This window comes from Numida meleagris, chromosome 3 (assembly GCF_002078875.1).
Source record: "Numida meleagris isolate 19003 breed g44 Domestic line chromosome 3, NumMel1.0, whole genome shotgun sequence".
Taxonomy (NCBI): domain Eukaryota; kingdom Metazoa; phylum Chordata; class Aves; order Galliformes; family Numididae; genus Numida; species Numida meleagris.
In genome coordinates, this window is record NC_034411.1 from 7,395,759 (window position 1) to 7,416,842 (window position 21,084).

Consider the following 21,084-nt stretch of genomic DNA (forward strand, 5'->3'; position numbering starts at 1 on the left):
TCTTCTTATGAAAGTGGCAGCCCAAATATTAGGATGCCTTAAAAAAGAACTGAGAAATAGCTCCCAGCATTGCTTTTTAGTAGTCACTGCTGGATTGTTTTAGAGTGTATGTGGAAAGAGGCATCTGCGTGTAACAGGGGTGCTGGGGGGAGAGGGCAAGGGTGGGATGGCAGAGAAATTTTGTTGACATAATTGGTGATGGGTCAGCAGAAAAAATACTACCGTACTGATTCATTCCAGCTTGTGGTTTTACAAACTGCCATGATGTGAACCTGGGCCAGTCAGGTCAACCTTTGCTGCAGGGGCCATGGGCAGGTGCTGACAGTGTTGTCTTGGAGCAGTGGAAGTGAATCTTCTCAGTGTCTGCAGACAAGATTTTCCAGTGTCAGATGGTGCATGTCTTCCTCTGCTCATAGTCTGGAGTCTCTGCCTTTATTCTTCCCCATTCAGCCTCATGGTGTGCTATTTTCTGGTTTCTGGTGGCACATGGATTCCAAGCAGGACAGCAGGGATGTGGTGTCGATTCTAATCCCAGCCGCAAACTTGTACGCTTTGTTACATGAAGGAACTCTGTGCTGTACAAAGCCTTAGGCAAATGGTTTGCACTTTGCTAGGGTGATGAGGAGGCAGGAAACAAGGTAGAGTTTCCCTTGTGTGGGTCCAGTGGGTGTGTAGGGAACCTGAAAGCTGAAACAGAAGGGATTGTACATGTTAACAGCAATATTTTATGTGTAACTTCAACTGAAAATTGTAGACCTTAACATTTGGGAATGGAAATGCTGAAAGGTTAAAATCCAGTCTTTGTATATTCATTTTATTTTGGAACATCTTGAATGCAGGAGCTTTCCTGCAGGAATGTGGCTTTGTCATTCATGATCTAATTGAAATGCTAAATACTGACCTCTTTTGTGCTTAAGGAAAATATTTGCTACTATATGTGGTTAACTTCCCATTGCAGGTTAGCCTTGGTTTTGTCGGCCTGCCTTGTTGCAAAGGTCAGAAGGTGGTTACTGTCTTCCCTCTGATCAAACACACAGACGAGCATGGAAAAAGTTTCTTCAAGTTTGGGCTTTGTGGCTGTTTGTACAAAAGCATGTACCAGCCTGGCATGGGGTTGCTATAGCTCAAGTATAGGTTGTGCAGTGAGCTTCCTCGGTGTGTTGGTGCCTGATTTTCCACGTGTCACTGCACTAGCGCAGGTGCCTGGTTCCTGCTGATAGGTGCCCATGGACTCTAAACTGGTCCATGTTGGGCCACAGCTATGTGGTTTTGATTTTCTCGCTTTCATCTCTTACGCAAGGCAAGCAGTGAAATGAAATCTTTTTGCTTTGCCGTGGGCACAGCAGACCTACATCATCACAACCGGGATGGATTTGGTAGCTTCAAGCATCACTGCATGGTGCAGCGGTTTTGCATTACATTGTCTACGGCTGTGGCTCTGATTTTGTGAATGCTTTTTGCCATTTGGCGCTCCTCTGTGTTGCAGATCGTGCATAAGTTAATCCGCCCATGTCGTGTGTCAGGACCGGATTGTGGCAGGGTGGATTTTCATTTTATTTTTATTTTTTAGGCAATGTGCTGAACACATTCCTCCTCTCGGCTAAAATTAAACTTTCTCCCCACCCCAAACAACTCTCCCACCCATGGACTTGTACCACGCAAGGCATGAGAGACATGCAGAGCGCACCGTAGGCTGGCGCAGTGTTTCATTTAACCATTGAATGCTTCAGCCTGGAGCATGTCCTAATTAAGCTTGAAGAGCTAGCTTACTCCAAGGTGAATAGAAAGCTTGCCCTAACAAGCACAGGGATGACAACCCCAACATTGCCCTGTATCAAAGGAAAAGCTTAACTTTAGCCTTTATTTATAAGTGTAGATGTTCAACGCTGGGACTCTGGGCAAGGGAGGGAAGACCCCCAAACCTGGAGGTTTTATAAAATGGTGGAGGTGAATTCCTTTCTCAAATGGTTAAAGGACCAGCCTGTAAAGGAGAACATTCCCTTATCTGCTGCCCGCCAGCTGGAGCTCCTGCCCGATCCTGCCTGCTGCTTGCTTGCCAGAAGGTCACGAGGATGCCCCAGGCACTCTCCAGGAGCAAGACTTTTTGGGATAGTCCCTGTACCGTCCTCCATACTGGCAGCAGCTGCTCATTGCAGGCATGATGGACATCAGAGGACCGTGGCAGCAGATCCCAGCCTCTATGATTGCTGCTTTGGCGAGGTGGAGAGTCTGCAAGCTGAACATGTCATGGATGTTTTCAAAGCCATTTGATTTTTGTGTGCAGTCTTGGACACCATGGTATAAGGATACAAAACTAATAGAGAGCATCCCAAGGAGAGCTGTGAAGATGGCAAAGGATTTGGAGGGCAAGACATGTGAGGAGCGGCTGAGGCCCCTGGATTTGCTCAGCCCAGAGCAGAGGAAGCAGAGGAACCACCAAAGACTTGGAGGGTTGCTCTGGAGACAGCATGTTGCTCTGCCATCGGAGTGTACCCATGGTTTTATTGTGGTTGTAGTTGTTGCTTCATGCTATTTTTATGTGATCCGAATAAATGGTTTTAAAGAGCTAATTTGTGACTTCTAGAAGTGTTCATTGATTCTTGGCAGATGATGGAGAAAAATTGACTCTCTGGCATGCACTTGATGAACTGCCATGATGGCAGGAGTGTAAGTTGGGTATTTTTGTGAAGGTATTGTCCAGTTTCTGTTGGAAGCTTGTTCCTTCATCACTAGAGCAAAGGGATGAAGCCAGAATATCCAGGTGTCACTTCAGGGTTAAAACATCTCACAGAGTAACAGAGTTGAAGGGTGCGCTCATAGGATGTGACTTCATTCTTACTTCCAAGCCTGGTTTTCAGTTAATCAGACGTAGCATGAACCTGGCTAGTTCTCAAGGTGACTGGAAGCAACCAGTGGGCCTGGGTGCAAACTGCAGCCGCTTTGGTCAGCGCAATGGATGCAGGTCGTCATGACCACCTCACGTCCTTCATTAGCCAGAGAGTGGCAGTTTGTTGATAGCTGCTTCTTAGAAGCTGGTGCTCAGGGGCTCTGTCTGTGTCTATTATTATCATTCCTGTTTCTGCCTCTAATTGATTTGTTTAATCACCAACACTGTCAGTCAATGTGGAGAGTTACAGGGCAGTGTAAAACATTTCATTGTGCTGCTTGTGTGCATGAAACTCTGCTAACGTGCATGGGAGACAAAAAAAAAAAAAAAAAAAAGATTAATGGCTGGGCTACTTGGCCATGCAGCAGTAAGGCGGGATTTTAATTAAAATAATCACTTGAAAAGGGAAAGTGAATTAGTGTAAGGCAGGTAGCCATAGCTAGCCCAGCTAGCTTGTGTGTGCTTCTGGGAGCAGACCATTGCTTCTCCCTTGCCATCAGGGAGTGTGCTGATATCCTATACATCTTTGTAATGGCACCAGTTTTTCTCCGGTCAAGAATAATGTGGGTGAACTGGACTTGGAAATCATTTTGGAGGTGTAGCCATTGAATCTTTGTTTTTCTATTTGATTTTATTGCAATTTAATCGACAGTGCTGTCATTACTGTCAGTTGGTGCCACGTTTGATGCAGACAAATAGAAAACATGCAGCTCGGTATGTTCTGTATGTTGGACAAGTAGAAAATGCTTAATATTTGATAAAATATATAGAGCAATATCTGTACAAATGTTCCATGAATCAAGATACAAGTAGCATCTCGTTTTTCATTGCCGTTGTGGAAAGGGTAAAACTCTAAGTGGAAAGTTGAGTTGATAGTACTGCTCATGCTTTTTTTTTTTTTTTTTTTTAAATGTAGATCATTTTACCCCACAGTGACATCCCTTAACACCCCTTAACTAGCATGGAAATGCTAGTTAATTCATAATTAGATTTCTTAAGCAGTGAATGTCCTCGTTCAAAGTGATTACTTGGAGCAGACATAAATAATAAGACTACATACAGCGTTAAATGTAGAACTTACAGGAATGTTTCAGAGGGATGAGTATTTAAGCAAACCTTTTTGAAGTTTAAGTTGAATTTCATTCATGGCTTGGGGATTCTGCAGGTAGATCTCAGCTTAATTCAGCTTTTAGCATAGAGGTTCAGTATGTGTGTGTGGCACTGGTTGTAATGGGAGTTGTCCAGGCTCCTTGTGTGCTTTTGCAAGGAGGTAGAGAAGTTGCTTCAAAGAATTCTTGGATGAAGACAAGCAGTGTCCCCCTTCCCCTCCTCTGCTTGCTTCCTTAGGGGAAAGCAGCAGTCCCTGAGCAGCTCCGTATCTCGGCCCAACTCCAGGACAGTCCTCAAAGGGACTGTAATTCTAAGTGGTGGTAGCTTCATTTTCTTTTAAACAAAAACAAAGGCAGGAGAGTCCAAAGCAACTTCTCTTTATAGTTTTTTTTTTTTTTTCTGAGTATGACAAAACCCTTCATTTCCCACAAGTATTGCCTTAATTGGATATTGTAGTGACTATAAGGAGAGATGTATCTAGAGAAAGGAGCGCCTTTGTCCAGTGGCTCTGGGCAGAAGTATAACCTCAAAATAACTTGGTTTATTGGTATCACCTACAGAACATCGTGCATGCACTGACAAGCCCTTTCAGTGCCTTGCAATGACTTTAAAAGAGGTAAAAAACCAAAAGACAATGTTGGCTAGCATAACGTGCAGGATGGCCTCCCCAGGCTGACAGCTCTGGGGACCTGGGTGAGGAAACTCTTTGCAGCTGCTTTTGTACAAAGAATGGTGTGACCTGCAGATGGAGGCTTTTGCCAGTATCTTGAGCTTCAGAAAAACAAATATTCACTCAAAATAACATTAAAAAAATAAACTTCCACTTCTTCCTGTTTTTATAGTTTGCTTGTTTCCTCAGTGTCATGGTTTTGTCTCCAGTACTGTAGATTATTAATCTTCAGAGGATCAGGACCTTCATAGAAGTATTTCCTGTACATGTTTATCTGTCTTTTTAACAAATTAGTATCTACTAGTTCTCTTCTGAATTTTCCTGCAAATAATAGGAAGCTCTCCCTCAATAATAAGGCTTTTTGCTAGAAAAATGTCTAGATGAATCATTGCCAGGGGTTAAAGTACCTTTTGTATGACTGAGTCAATGGCATCCTTTAGGACATCTGCAAGTAGCCCCACGTTCCAGAGGTCACTGTCTTTGTGTTGGTTTTGGCAAGGTGTTGTTTCAGCTACACTTCATTTCTTTGGTTGTGAGTGCATCTGGAAGTCTCCTCTCCAAGTGTCACCTGGAGTGCTGGAAAAAGGATGCTGCGATGTCTAGAGCCACGCATTTCCACCAGATCTGTTAGCAGGAAGAAGTGTGCAAGGCAAGCATTGGCTGTCAGTCAGCGGAGGAGTCCCCATTTTGTACATCCAACCATTGTATTCACTTGCTACAGTGGGATGCAGGAAATCTTTGAAGCTGTTACACTACTAACTTTGTTACTTGCAGCTAAACTCACCTTAGTTTTTAAATACACGTATTAAGTGTGTTTACTTAAATACATTCTTCCTAGAATGAGCACATGTGGTAGATGAGGACTCAGCTCCCATGTTCTCAGCAGACTCACTGTGGTTCAAGTACAGGCTGAACAGGCTGAAGCAAGGATGTGGTTTCTCCCTTTCACCCTGGAATCAATGGTATGACCATCCTGGGTGACTGCTTGCCTGCTGCGATTGACGTGCAGAGGGATGAGTCGCAGTTCTGAATTAACCATGATGTGCAATGACTTATGACTGGAGTGGAAATGACCTTGAGGAGTGTGGCTGCTTCAAAGCACAGTTGCCCGTCCTCAAACCAAGGCTCTTCCTTCCTAAGTTTTCTCATGTTGCAAGATCTTAGTGGGAATAACTTAAATAAAAATAAATCCTAAACAAGCAAGTCAGATGTTCATGGTGTAGTTGGATGAAACTGCCTTCAGCAAAAAGAAAACTGAGTTCTTAAATTGTAATTGATAGTCTTGCACTTTCTGGGGTGGCTTGCTGATTTTGTGTCCTTGGTAAACTGCAATTAAAACCCTAGTTAAATCTGAGTTGAAGAGGGGGAAAAAATAAGTTGTGGTGGAGTCAGATAAACGCTTGTGGTTCCGTTATCATCTGCTGCACACACGTCAGGTGGCTGTAACACAGCTTGAGAAACTGAAAAACAAGTGGGAACTTGGAAAGAAAAAAATCAGAGTTTATCTTCATCCTCCCATCCTTACCTGTGTAGCTTAATGGGGGTCAGCAGGGTATTTGCCCAAAGATAAAAGTTAAACACCTCTTTATGGCGGGTTTTCAACAGGAGGATAATGTTGCTTCTCTCCACTATTCTTTTGTTGTTGTTGTTTTGATGTTCTTAAACTTCTGGAGGTTCAGCATGCTTAGAGGTGCAGCCTTTTAAGTGAGTGGACTTGCATAAGCTTTTACTTGTTTCCAAAGCTTATTGTATTTTAGTGCTCTCTGGGTCACTGGTCATCTAGTATTCACCACTAAGCCCAGGAGGTGGAGTCTGCAGCCCCCAGCTCGTACTCACTGCAATCCGAATCCGGGTGGGAACGGGATGAGAAGCTTCTTCACCTTCTGATACCATGGGAGACTTCAGTCAGCTTCACATATGGCGGGGACTCCCGAAGACTTATACAAAATTTCCTTATGAAAGGAATTAGGATGAAAATAGGAACGTGCAGCATGTTGGACAACTCAACCTTATCCCTCAGAATGGTGGAGGATTACGCTGAGGTGATCTTGCCTGGTGCCCTATCCTGCCCTGTGTCAAAAAAGTCTTTCTCACCTATGATGTTTTCTGCTGGCACTCCTCACCACTGCATCTCACGGGGTTGAAAACAGCTGCCCATTAAAACACACTGTTGGGAGTACTAAGCTGTTAAATGGGAGCCAAAATGGGGCTGTACTGAGGACAGCGGTGGAAGGCAGGCACACCACTTGAGGAAACGCGCGTTTGTTTGTTTCAAGCACATTCTGCTTTGCAAGGGAAGCAAAGGCAGAAATGTGAACAGGAAAGCCAACTGTGGTGACAGCAAATTAGAAGTTAGGACATGCGTGGAGCTGGCTGGAGGAAAGCAAAAGTAGAGGTGAAAAACTGCTGGCTGCTCTAGGACATAAAGCCATCAGAAGAGTTACAGATAGTTAATGGTGGACATAACAGTCCTAAATTAACAGTAAAATAGTCCCATGCTACTAAAAATTGAGGCAGAATTGCTTCAGACATCTTCTCCTAAGTCTATAAAACAGCAGCTTGTTCTCAGGAGCACTGAAAAGAGCTGGCTGTCAAGCTCTGCTGTCTGTCCGGCCTGTGAGATACCAACCCTGGTACAAGAAAAACATGAATTCAGACACAAACCATGGACATGAAAAGGATATCTCTCTTGAGCTGAGTTGTTTTTGGTGGGTTTTTTGGGGTGTTTTTTTTTTTCACTTAAACTGAGGAGGAAGATCTTGGTTTTTACCAGCAGTTCTCAAGAAAATGAAAATTTGCAGAAAAGAAGAATGGACATTGCAAGTTGTAAATCATCTTGGCCTTTTTCAACCAATCTTTGTAAAGAACTTCCTTGGTTTGCACAGCTTGAAGCAGAAACGCAGCCTCTGTATTGCCATGCCTACGTAGCATCTCCCTGTTTTATGAATATGGGTGCAGTGACCTGATGCTGAAGGGATGCCTGTAGTCCTCCAGCTTAAATGCTGCAGTCTTTTTGTAGTTTTATTGCAGTAGTTGGGATGCGTTTGCGTTAGGAAAGCATCGTGTCGAGTGATACTTAATATTCGTGTGAACTCTATATTGATAAATGCATAAGCAGAGTCAAGCTGTGTCATGGAGCAACCTGATCCAGTGGGTGGCAACCCTAACCACAGCAGGGGGCTGGAACTGAGTGATCTTTAAGGTCCCTTCCGACCCAAGCTGTTCTGTGCTCAGAAATGGGCATGTGTAGGCTGTCCATCCCCAGCACATTCCTTGACTGCAATCTGGACGAGTTTGTGAGACTTCAGTGTTTCTTATACATATGGGATTTGCCACGCTGCAGCTGGAAGAAGCCCTGTTTGGCTGCACTTCCAGTGGTGTCTTTTTCGGCTACGTTTTTGTTTCCTCTTCTCTCCAACACAGCTTGGATGAAGGCTAGATTTAAAACAGCGTTGTAGGCAGGAAGGATGGTGTGAATGGACTGGGTCTGTCTGAAGTGCCAGACAAAAAAAAAAAAGCTACGCTGAACGCGTTTATCAAGTCTTGGTTTTGCTGGCTTGTTTGTTTGTTTGAAGCTTCAGAAACGGAGAAAAACAACCTCCTTTGTGCCTCACACAGAGCAGCTTCTTGCTGGGTTCGTGAGTTGCTGGGGCTTGGTCCTGTGTGCTGCGCTGACTCTGTGCTGCTGAAGGTCAGGCTGTTAGGACCGGCTCAGGCAGGCCAAGGGGATTTCATCCTCCAAATTGCGGCTTCTCTAGCAGCTCCTCTTGCTCCGAGCATGGTCTCAGCTCTTTGAACTGTGCTCACAGTTGGCCAGGAGGCAGCAGGAAGCAGATCCACAGCCTCGCTGGCTCTCTGGTTGCAATGTTTGCTAACAGCAGAAGCCTGCGGCAGCGTGCATCGCGCTCGAAACTGGGGAAAATGTTCCTGTATCAGAGCAGTTGCTCACTGGTCCAAGCCAGGAAATGCACAGAAGCACTGGAGATATTTCACTGTAGCACTGAGATAGCAGCAATAGGCGTGCTGAGGTGGTCTTGGAGAGCGTGGAACTCAAGGGAAAAGGAAGAAGCAAAAAAGCGCACCAGCATTGACACACTTGGATCCAAGGTTTGTTAGCTCAGCCTCAAGTATAAAGAATCCTTGCAGAAGCGAGAAGCCAGCCAGTGATTCAGATTATGCTTACAAACATCTTGTGACTTGATATTGGCTTCCTTTTGGAGGAGGCTCTTGGGAATTGAGCTCAAAGGGAACTGAATTAGGTGCTGCTGCTTCTGGTCTGTTGCACTTACTTTGTGCAGAGGGAATGCCAGGTGCCAGGGCTGGTTGTAGCTACGAGTCAAGCATGCTGTCTTGTTGATAACAGGGAGCTTTTCCATGTGTTGTAATTTCACAGCGTTTCTCCCTTCTTACCCCTGATCCATACACTACAGCATACAAGTGACTTTGCAGAGAAAACTCAAGTCGTGGCTTGACCCCATAATGCATTGTGAGTTTTTAAGAGGATCTCTTAAAAAAAATAAAGTAGGAAGGCAAGAAAATGGGCAAATACCATGGAAATGTCAGTACTTAATCTGCTGTTTCAAAAACATGATTACAACATGGTTTATTGTAAGATAATTTTGTCTTACACTGAGAGGCTAATTTCATCCTCCCTTGTCCCTCGAGAGAAAAACTTCAGAAACTGGGCTTGCAGCAGAATGGGTAAGGCATCTTTGTTTAATTCTTTTTCTGGCTGACTCGCTTTGAGCTCATATGCTGAATTCTGGCTGGAGGCAGCTGAGGACAGAGCTGGTGTTTGCTGCATGGAGCATCTGAGGGTAACAGCAGCACTGCTACAGAGCTGGGAGAGGAGCACAGTGAGTTCATAGAGTCATAGAATGGCTTGGGTTGGAAGGACCTTAAAGATCACCTAGTTCCAACATCCCTGCCATGGGCAGGGTTTCCAGCCACTAGGTCAGGCTGCCCAGGGCTCCCTCCAACAGCTCCGCATCCTTCTTGTGCTGGGATTAGGGTTAGGGTAGATTAGTTCAGAAATCAGGCGAGTATTTTTCAAAGCTCATTTCAGAACCTCAGTGTCCCAATTTTTACCCATCCCGCTTGTGCTGAGGCAATTCTTGAGCAACATTTCTTGCTCTGAAACATAGAGAAAATTCAAGGATGGCAGCAAAACTTGGGGGGCACTGGGTGAGCTCCCCAAAAGCTTCCACGGGGCTGGCCCCAGCCCTCTGAAGAAGCTTTTGGGGTATAAAGCATGGCTAGGGTGGCACCTGCGCTTGACTTTGGACCTGTTTGCTATTCTGGAGGCGTCAGTGACGTGCCCCAGGGTCTGGCGTGACTTGTGACAGCCCTGGCTGCTCTTATTACTTTATGACAGCTATATCGCCATTGTTTGATTTATTTATTTTTTATTATTATTATATCTCGTAGCCTATCACCGGGGTGGGGAAGCAGGGATCTTTGGCCAGCCTGCGTGCTGCGAGCAGGAGGATGTTGCCAGTGAGTAATGGTGCAGCGGGACCGTAGGGCGCGGGATGGCTGGGGGATGAATCAGCCGGCACGGCCCTGCACATCTGTCCGGGAGGCAGAGAGCGAGGAGGCTGAATCATGCGGGGGAAGCCACCCGGCAGCCTCCAGCTGGGCTCCGTGGTAATGGTGAAATGCAGCGACCCGGGGGCAAGATGTAGAGGAAATGGCATCCCCCGGCAGGTCTGTGCGTTCTCTCGTGGCACCTCGTTGCTTTTTCAGATCTTTTTTCTTCTTTCTCCTCCTCCTCCTCCTCCTCCTCCCATCTGCCTCCTGAATCATTTCTAGATCAGCGTGTGGTTTGTCAGTGGATATGTACAGCTTCTGTGGAGTGCAGGCTTGCTCCTGTGGATCTGTATCATTTTTGCAGGGCTAATGGTTAATGCACATTAGTTATCGAGAAGGAAACGGTTACTGCTAGGGAAGCCACTTCCCTTGCTTGCTGCCTCTCTCCACGGATGTTTATGGGGCAGGGGGGACTAAAAAGACGTGCAAGGCAAGCTGGGTGTGCATGCTTATAGTTAAGCTTATAGCAGGAAGCTTACAAGCGGGAGGAGGACAGACTTCTTACACAGCCTGATAGTGACAGGACAAGGGGGAATGGCTTTAAACAAAAAGAGAGGAGATTTAGGTTAGATGTCAGGAAAAAGTTCTTTACTCAGTGGGCAGTGAGGTGCTGGCACTGCTGCCCAGAGCTGTGGGTGCCCCATCCCTGGAGGTGCCCAAGGCCAGGTTGGATGGGCCCTGGGCAGCCTGAGCTGGTGGGGGGCAGCCAGCCCACGGCAGGGGTTGGGGCTGCGTGGGCTTTAAGGTCTTCTGTAACCTAAGTCATTCTATGATTGAGTCTGTGATTGATTGATTCCATAATTAATGGAATGAATTTATGTCATTAATGTCTTTTTATTAATGTATTTACATAGCAAGAGGTAAAAAAAAAAAGGAAGCTTTAGATTTAAAGGACACATCCTGCTTACTCTTCACACGCACTTTTTGTGCAATAGATTCAGCTTGAATTGAATGAAGAAATTTGCTTGTTTGTTTTACATTTGCAAGATGCTGTCACCCATCAGCCTTTGTAGGGGTCATACGTGTCACTGAGAGGGCTCTGATCATCAAAATGGAGGAAAGTGGGGGGAAAAATGCAGATTGTATAGGAAGGTCAAGGATTTTGAGTTTTTTGGGAGTGTTTTTTCCTTTTCCTCGTGTAAACATAATCACCTGTTTTTATATTCTGGACTATCATTGGTTCCTTGGCTAGAGGTAAGCGTGGATAGCATTACTGCCACTCACACAGTGATGTGGCAGCGCTGGGGCTGGTGTCACTTAATGTGTGAAACGTGCTGGCACGAGGAGGAGCAGGATGACACAGTTGGCGTCACCACTGCTGTCACAGCATGCTGTGGCATGGCAGGGGAACAGGGTCATTTGGAGGTGGTGTGGTCTTGTACATCAGTCAAATAGGTTGGTCAGTGGCATTCCTCTGGGGCTTTAGGGGAGCAGTATCAAAACTCTAGTCTTATTTTATAGAATAAGGGGTGCGATAAAACTTAGGTGGAATACAGTTGCTGCTCTTGTTAGTTTTATTTGTTGTATTTACTAAATATCATTCGTTACCTAATGTAGGATGGGTGTAGTGGTGTTTATGATCAGTACATTCTAGAAAAAAAATCAAGATAGAAATTGATTGATTGTGGCTTAAAAAACTCTTTGCAGGATACAGATCTCCTGCAACTACCTGTTTGGCTGGTCGGACTCCTATGTGCTTTTTGCTTATCTTGCATGTGATATGAAACAAATACCATCTGTCATGCAATAACTTCCTTTCTCATTACAGTAAATGATAATACTAATTAGCTTTACTTGGAATCTGTTAATGTTTTGTACCCTTGCATGAAAGGAGAAGGACTTGGGTGTGCAGCTTTTGCGCATGCTGCACGCCTGTTCAGTGTGCCACAGGGTAAATTATTCCAATGAGTTACCTTAACAAAGTGATTTTTCTTGTCTTTCTCTTCCTTACAACTTTCCAAGAGCTACTGCCATGGGCATCTGTAATGTCTGGCTGATCTTTTGAACGATTTTGAAGGGAAATTTGCAATTGCTGCCCTACAAAGCTGAGGGTTGTTCAGTAATCCATTGGGAAAGAGAGCTGTGGGGATTTGGGGAAGGTTTCCCCCAGCTCAGGAGTGCTGTTCGCTCGTTGGAAGGTTTCACCGCCAAAACAAAAGCCTGCGTGTGAGTTTCTGGAGCCCTCTGGGAGGTGCGGAGCCAAGGGCCAGGTCTCGGTTTGCAGTGGTCCTGGTCCCCCCAAGCAGGATGGAGCTGTTTCTCGTAAGCTAAATGAAGTCCCACTTCAGTGCTGAACAAGGGTCGCAGTGAAAGGGCTGCTTTGTTGGCTGCTGCCTTGTTGCTGGAGGGAAGCGCGGAGGTGGGTGGTTGGGGTGTTGCAGGTGTCTTGGTTTTCCAGAAGTCCTTTTCCCTCTGAAGACAAACAAACAAAACCGTTATTAGTCTTTACTAGGAAGGTTTTTATGAGCTTTTTAGCTGTGCTGCAGGGCTGGAAGCAAACCAGGGCCTCAGCCCGAATGCGGCCAGTCTTTATTCTGCCTTTATGGAGACCCAGAAAGGCAGTAAAGAGCAAGAAGTCCAATCAGGAGGTGCCCTCAGCATTGAATAAAGTCACGTAATACCAAGAGTGCTTAATGGGATGTGCGCATAGCACTGTGTGTGTCGTGTAACTTCCCTGTCCTGGCTGGCGGTGATTTCCAAATCCTGCTTCTTTTAGGGTAGGATTTTCCCCCTCCTCCTCCTGCCTTGCTGCCTGCAGCACAGGGCGCTGCTGTGGCTAGCGATACGCTCAGAATTGATATGATCCTTCTTCCTCTTTTTTGTATTTTCTTTTTTCTTTTCCTGAAATGGTGGATCAGCATACAAGCCAAGTATGCTTCCGAGCTAGGTTCAGCAGCTTTGCTGTAGGTGTGAGTTGTCATAGCACATGGTGTTGGAAAAGAACAGCCCTTTCTGGTTTCAGAGGGAAGCTGAATGGCAGTATTAAATCCCAGTGAAGTTTTCTCATCTTGTTTAGAGAGAGAAATGTCCTGAAGGAGAGACTGTGAGCTTAATAGTACTGTAAGGTAAAATGCCGCAGGACGTGTGTGCTGCAGGACTGGGCAAGCAGTGCTGGAGTGAGGTGTGCTGAGATCGGTTTGATTCATCTCCTGTTCTTACTTTGAGATGGAAAGAAAAATATCTCAGAGCAACTTTTTATTCTGTCAGCACTGGATTTGAACATCGGGAAAAAACGGTACAAGTTTGTTGTACTGGAGATGAGTTCTGCAGTGGTGCTGCGGTCCTGATGTGATGCAGTGAGGAGCACAAGGAAAACTTTCTGGATACACATGGTCAAATCCTGTCCTGGTGAGATGGATAACCTTGTATTGAAACGGGGGAGCTTTTCCATGACTTTTATACAGGTTCCATTTTAACGTTGGATTTGGTCAAAATGGCACAGATGGCATTGTTTCTTGCTGATATTTTAATGAAAAAGTATCAGACCTGCAGGAAATCTAAACAGTATTGAAATATCAAACTTTATTTTGCTGTAGCTCTGTGCACTGAAAATGCTCTTTTTTCTGACAAAGATTTGCCTTATGGTTTTGAGAGGAAAATACCAGTTGTAGTCTGTGGCTATTTCATCCTTGCTAGAAGGTTCAAGAACAAAGCAAGCTTTAGATCAAGAAGATAGAGCTCCAAAAATGGTAGTTTGTTATGGTGAGATAGGTGGCACCCCATTTGCATGAGAATTGGTGGGAATGTGGAAGTGTTAAAGACAAGAGTTTTGAATTTTGAAACTCGTTCAGTGCTTGTTTGGTGGTAGAGAGCTCAATGCCACTGCTGCTCGCAGCGTGCTGATATCTATCCAGCAGTAGGGCCGTACCTGAGCTCTCTGGTGGAATGTCTGCCCGTGGTGATGACAGGATGGAGGAGGATAGGGACCATGACGGTGGCTTTGTGTCTGCATGGTCTGCTGTAGGAACATGAATGGGAACTAGAAATGAAGGCAGTGGGTGAGGAAAATAAATATCAGGTTGGACCTTCGATGTGTGTTGGTTACCTTTCTGCTTGAGATATGAAGCTCTCCTAGCCTTGTGAGCTGGAAGGTCAAGAGGGGAGAAAGTACTGAGGCAACTTAAGGAGGCATGGCATGGAATTTGAGAGATTATATTCCTCAAATACATGCCTGTAGTTGGCCTCGGAAAATCTTGTGGCGATGAGATCCATTGAGTAATTAAGTTTTTCGCCTCATCAATGGAGATGTTCCTTCAACCTGGTTGACTCTTCCTTTGTTCAAGCATGGTGACCAACTCATGCTGCCACCCCAGTGGGAGTACCGTCATGTCTCAGGTTTATTGGGCATGGTGGTGATGGGTTGATGGTTGGACTTGATGGTCTTGGAGGTCTTTTCCAACCTTTGTAATTGTATGGAAGTTTGTGAGTTTGTGCTCTGTTTGACTAGCCTTGCTAGAGAAGAATTGTCACCTTCTGAAAAAATATGCTATTAAATTACGGCAGGTGTTTGGAATTGCTCGTAGGAGAAGGCTAGGCCCGAACATCTTGTTTTCCATCCTCGTTCTTGATGGGTGCAGTTTCCCACTCACCAGACAAAGGAGTTATTTGCCACTGGGTCAAGGCCAGATGTTTAACGAGGCTCGTGGCTTTTTCCCCATAGGCCTTGCTGCAGTGCGGTTGTTTAAGTACCGTGGGCTGCGATAGACAGTGCTGGCTGCACTGCACCATGCAGTTCTGGCATGCTGCAGGAAAGCACTGCTGTCCCCTGTCTCTGTAGTCAGTCTCTTAGACGCCTGAATGCTTTGTTAAAGTTAGGCTATAGATAAAGCAGCTGTGCTTCAGTTATCACAAAAATAATCATTCAGTCACTTCATGTTTAGGAGAATTCTCCGTATCCTTCAGAACAGCAATTACACTTTTGAAAATATATTTTTCTACATACATATGCACACCCACAGGCTATAATTTTTAAAGGGTTCCCCTTCCCTTCCAATAAAAGCAGCACGTGGCCTGCTGCACTACCTTTCCTCCCCGGGTTCATTATGGTTTTTGTTCTGGGTGGGGCCGTCCAACAACCTGAGACAGCCCCAGCAGCAGCTGGCCGGCTGCCATGCAGCTGGATGAGCCGCAGATGCTTTCCTCTGCAGCTCTTAACGCTGCTGAAGACAAATCTGTAAGGTTAAGATAGCAAAGGACTCCATTTAAGAGCATAATTAAGAATAGTTTGCCTGAAAGGCGTAGCATGCAGGCCATAAACCAGACAATTATAACCATCTTAAAATTTTAGAAGCCAATAAAATGAGGGGAACTAAGGCTACTGCTGGATTTTTATCTGTTTTGTTTCTAACTATGTGAAAGACGTGCGTTATCTAACCCTAGTGACAGTCAGTATGTCATTAACAGAAACAAACCAAATATTTTCACCCACCTTGTTACTGCACATTTTGGAATAGCTGAATTGCCCAGCTGTCATCTAAAAGTGCATGGGGCAGGCTTCAGCGTGATTGCTTGGCTTCATGATGCTCCAAGCCAGCAAGGTGCCCATGGGGTTTGCAGGTTGATGGCTTGCAAGTAGTCAGAGCTTTGGTACATTCACATAAAGTTAAATCACAAGGAAAATAAACAGCTTCTATGTGAAGGAAGCAAGGTCCATATATGGACCTGAAATATTTGAATACCTCCCAAGCACTTATCAACACTGGTATGAGGGAAAGGAGCCTTGCCTATTCTAGGCTTAGGGATGGAAACTGCAGACAAGATTTTGGATTGAGAGAAGCCTTGAAAATTCAATGTGCAGCTTCTGAGTCCTGGTCTAGTGACTGCACCACGCTGTCAAGCCCTAACCTTTGCTTTTCCTTTCTTTCTTATATTTTCCTAAGTCCCTTGGCATCGATCATGGGTTGGGAAATGTGCATCTGTGGCTGGAGCCCAGTAAGAGTGGGTCCAGGCTCCCAAGGCATTACAGCATCACCAATAACTTGATCCCACAGGAGAGTGTGCCAAGCGATTATATGAATGGAACCAGAGCTGCACCCTGCTTACCTTGCCAAAGGTGAACCCTACTGCAGGACAAGGTCCTTTTCTAATAAGGGAGCAGAGGTCTTCTTGCTGTGATGAGGGATGGAAACTAGCTTTCCTTGCTTGATAGGAAGTGGGAGAATGGTATATATGGTACTTCAGGTATCTAGGGGTAACAGACAGCATGTAATGAGGAAAAGAGTGAAATTCTAATACTCCTCTCACATCAAAATCTTGTTCCTTCATCTCCCACCACCTATTCTTGGAAAGCAAGCAGTGATTCTGCAGTGTCAATATGTCCACTTTCTGTTAAAACAAACTACTCAATTGCTCTGTTTGGGTCAAAAGAATTGCCGTTCCAGCTTGTTTCCCTACCCTTGACCCCCAGTCCCTGGCCTTCTGTCGTCATGAGGATGTTCTGGCCATAGGGAAAGCCTGGTCCAGAACCTCTCTTTAGTGATCCCAAAAGCCTGAACTGGGTTCAGGGGCTGTCACTGGCTGAGCGTAACAGGAGCAGCCCGGCCACACTGACTTCCAGAAAATGCCACTCAAAGAATTAATTTGTCATTTGAGTTAACAGAATGCTTACTGTGACCCCTAATTGGTGTCGTATCTGGCAACGCGGATGTTGAGTACATGGGTAAAATTGGTGGTCTTATTGCCAGAGACTGTAAAAGAGCCGTAGGTCGTGGTATTAGCCTGGATGGGAAAATGAAAAGCTGATGGCTCAGTGCCCCACCGCAGTGTGGTTATAACAGGCAGCGTTTAGGTCAGAGCACCTAAGTTGTACATGTAGGCATCCACCAGTATGCAAAAATAACTGTGAGCATAGAGGAATCACTCAGAGGTCATGGAAGTGCAAATAATTGGTTGAAATTACAAAGTACTAAGCAACTCGTGATTTCTTGATTTTTCCTTTAAATGAATGGTTTCTGCAGCAAAGTAACCAAAGACAGCATTACTTCTGGGACAGCCAGAGGCTCCCATAGGAGTAGTAAATGACACAGAAAGCTGCATTGCAGGTGGCAGTTTTCAAGCCTGGTTGGAGGAGCAGCAGTTTGTCTGGATGGCTTTTGCAGGAAGATGGGGAGGAGGGTTGTATCTACAGCCTTTGACCTCAGAAGAAAGCTTGAAATTAAATGGGACTTCTCCAGAAGTCTGAGGAATCAGTGTAAAAACATGACCAAAACCGAGCCTTGGAAAACAGGAGATGGTTGAGACAGAAAGGCATGGCTGGTTTTCTTTGTTCTTTATCTGTATAGACCATATGGGAAGGGTACACGGAAGAAGAGAACACAAGTTATCCTGGATGGAAGCAGCTCAGTTTTTACACAGTAGGAAATCAGCTGGAATATTTTGCTCAATTCTGAGCATCAGGAAGCCAAGGGATTGAAGTTGCCATGGATGAAGTCTAGAAAATACAAAGGTAACTGGATACCTTTATCAGCACACTTACCTCATTTCCTGTACCAGAACACTGCTTTGAGGACTCAGATCAAAAATATTGTTAAAAACTTTGTTTCTTGGTTCTGAGAGTGCCTGGCACGTGCCAACTGCAGTGCAGGTAGCGTATCTGAGTGTGCTGAAAAGCTTTTTATCAGGCCGTTCAAAGTCCTCAGAGCAATAGAGATAAAACTTAAGCATGTGTGTGCTGCGCTGAGAGGTTAGCAGCCTTCATTGTGTGGGTCCAGCGAGAAGGAAGGAGCATCCATAAAATAAAATGGGCAAAGGGGAAACTTAAGGGTGTTTTTTGCCAGATTGGCCCTGCTGCAGGAGGTTGACCCCAGGCATGTCCCCTTGCATCTCCTGATCTGTCCTCCAAATGTGGGAACAGGTTGAGCTTTTTCCTCCTGATGAGCACTCTTGTGGGCCTGGAGGTGGATGGAGAGGCCCCCATGGTAGAGACTCTGTGACCTTTCATGATGAGCTCTTTCTTCCAGAATATTTTTGTGGTGAGTTTATGATGTACTACTACCTTTGAAAGCCCTTCAAAGAGCTGGTGGAGCTTTTTTAAGGACGTGGTATGGTCCTCACAGTCCTGATGACCTGAGCTGATTCCTGCTTCCTTCCATCTGAGGTACCAGCTGGAGCCACACTTGTGATTTTACTGCAAGGCTGTCCTGGTTACGGGGGAATTTCTGAGGGCCATCTTCCAGGCTCCACTTGGCTACCTTGAGTTCCTGGGTTACGTGAGCTCCAAGGCTCTTCCACCACTATGGAGAACCGATTCCCTAACACTTACCACGTGGGTGTTAGCCTTGGGGCTCCACTTGACTTGTCCTGCTCTCCTCGTCCCCATCTTTAATGGCATACCGCAGGTTGTTGGATGTCTGTGTTGACATTGGGAAACTCAGTGGAGCCGTTCCTTGTCATTTGGTGGGTCTCTTCCCTATGGGGGTCTTGAGCACTCAAGACCATGCATTGCAGAGGCACATTTCCATCTTGGCCACAAACTCTGCAAATGCACTGCGATCGGATTGGTGCTGCCTGAATACCACCCTCAAGAAAAACACCCTGATGAGAATGTGTGATGCTCACAAAAGGTTCTGTTTTGTTTTGTTGCCATTGCAGTGACAGCTATATTGTGCGAGTCAAAGCTGTGGTTATGACCCGAGATGACTCCAGTGGGGGATGGCTGCCGCAAGAAGGAGGCGGCCTCAGTAGAGTTGGCGTCTGCAAGGTCACGTACCCAGAGGGCAATGGAAGAAGTGGATTTCTAATCCATGGTGAAAGGCAGAAAGACAAACTGGTAATAGAACCTAATTCAACTTTTGTCTGTACTTATAATGAGAATTATCCTGTATCTGATGCTATTGTGTTCTTATGCAAGTTTTAAAAAATAAAAATCAAAAAGGCATGTACAGATAGAGCCAGATTGTACGAAGCAATCCCATCCTCATCTAGAAGGCTGTTGAGTTGCCATCTCTCACTATCCGGACGTCGTGCTGCCACGAGCAGGTACATTTTCGACATCCGTGTGCAAAGAACTCCCCTCTGATTCCTTGAGAAAGGGCCTGCATTTTTCTCACATCTAGCAGGGCTATGTGAGAAGTGAATTGAAGTGTAAAGAATCCATGAAGCCAGTCACATTGCACTGAGTAATGCAGCGCAAGACTTTAAAAATGGCAATGAATTATTTATGCTGCGTGCTGCTCAAGGTTCGAACAAGCAGAGTGAGAATATGAAGACAAGTTGTCTCTTATGAATTGACGCACTCAGTTTCTTCTGGTAGCTGTTTATCTGAAAAAAAAAAGACACTTTCCCATACAAAGCAAATTAATAAAGCCTCTTCCCTATTTGCAGAGTCTGGTTTAGCTGTTGTATTTTGTTACCACGTTTTTATATATTCGATTCTTCTGAAATCCACTCTTAGGAAGAGATGGGCTGGCTTAAAAATAGGCTCCCCACACGGGCTCAGGAAGCTGAGTGCTTGGGAAAAAAAATATATATATATCACTTGAGATGGAAATGGCCTTGCTTTCAAAAGTTCTGGTGTTTTAAAGCTGTTTAAAGTGCAGCTCATCCTTTGCGTTACTGTTTTGCCTAGGATGCTTCTTTTTTACATTAATTTCAAGTGATGCTTATGGTTTTGGGGAAGCGGAGTGAGACTCCAAAGCTGTATCTGTTCTCTTTGAGCATCACCCTAGAAATGGTTTCTGGCACAGCATTGTGGCTGGGCATGAGGGAGGAAAGAAAAGTGGGGGAGTGTAATAGCACCTCCTAAATCTGCCCCAGCGAAAAGTACCTACTCAGAGCCTAATAAAAAGATGAATGTGTGATCCTTATGAGAACAATTAAAGGATCTGGTGTTTATTAGTCATAATTTAGTAGGGAAGGATGTTCTCTCTACCAGCATAGCACGAATCATGACTTGGCTTGCTTTTGGGGAGAGGAAGGCGCTGGTTGAGGCTGAAGCGGTGACATCTGTGTCCTTGGTATGGGAAAAGTGACTTTGCTCCTCTCCTCCCAGGTGGTGCTAGAGTGCTTCGTGAAGAAGGACCTGGTGTACACCAAGGCGAACCCGACCTTCCACCACTGGAAAGTGGACAACAGGAAGTTCGGGCTCACTTTTCAAAGCCCCGCCGATGCTCGAGCCTTTGACAGAGGCGTGAGGAAAGCCATCGAGGACCTCATTGAAGGTACCAGGGCGTGTGGAAACTTGAGGAAGTGTGTTCAAAGCAAGGAGATGGGAAGATGCGGGGATTGAATATCATTCCTTGAGCTTGAAAGTCTCTTTGGCGCTTCCAAGCGTGCCAGGCAAGCTTACTTCAGAGAGCTGTGTCTCTTCATCCCTTAAGGAGAGAAGAGATTTCAGTCCAAGTATTCTTTCATCCTGTCTGGCCTGGTCTGCCGGGATCTCACCCGTTAGCTGTTGTGTGGTTATGACTGCTTTTTTGATAGGCTTTGGTTTCGTGTAAGGGACAACAACTACAGCCCAGGCTCGTCTTTGTGTGTAGCCGAATCTACTTACACTGAGTCTTTGTTAAATCATCAGAGGATGAATTCCTGCACGGAGCTGAATTAAAACTTTGTTTTGTTTTTGCAGTAATTACTTTTGTCTGTGTCCGCTTGGCTGAATGGCCGTGCTTGAAGACTTTGTTGTGTTTGTTGGTTGGGTTTTTTTTTGTAATTCTTTAAAAATGCATTTGAATTGCCCATGCTGTGAAGAGGTCATAAATTCTTCCTCTTCACATCTCACTGCAGTCAGTCATAATGCAACTATAACTCAATACTACTTGATTTTATTTACGTGAAGATTGATTCTCTGATTTTTCGCCATCCCACTTTGTGTAGGGGCTCAGTGCTCTGA

At 45.3% G+C, this 21,084-nt stretch overlaps 1 protein-coding gene across 1 annotated transcript in view; it reads left to right on the forward strand.

Moving 5' to 3' along the window:
• SPRED2 (sprouty related EVH1 domain containing 2) overlaps positions 10,171 to 21,084 on the forward strand; it is a 30,903-nt gene continuing 19,989 nt past the window's right edge. The window contains exons 1-3 of the mRNA XM_021390225.1: positions 10,171 to 10,313; positions 18,846 to 19,023; positions 20,245 to 20,413. Of these exons, the coding sequence (XP_021245900.1) occupies positions 10,171 to 10,313; positions 18,846 to 19,023; positions 20,245 to 20,413 (490 nt within the window). The remainder of the gene's footprint in view (positions 10,314 to 18,845; positions 19,024 to 20,244; positions 20,414 to 21,084) is intronic.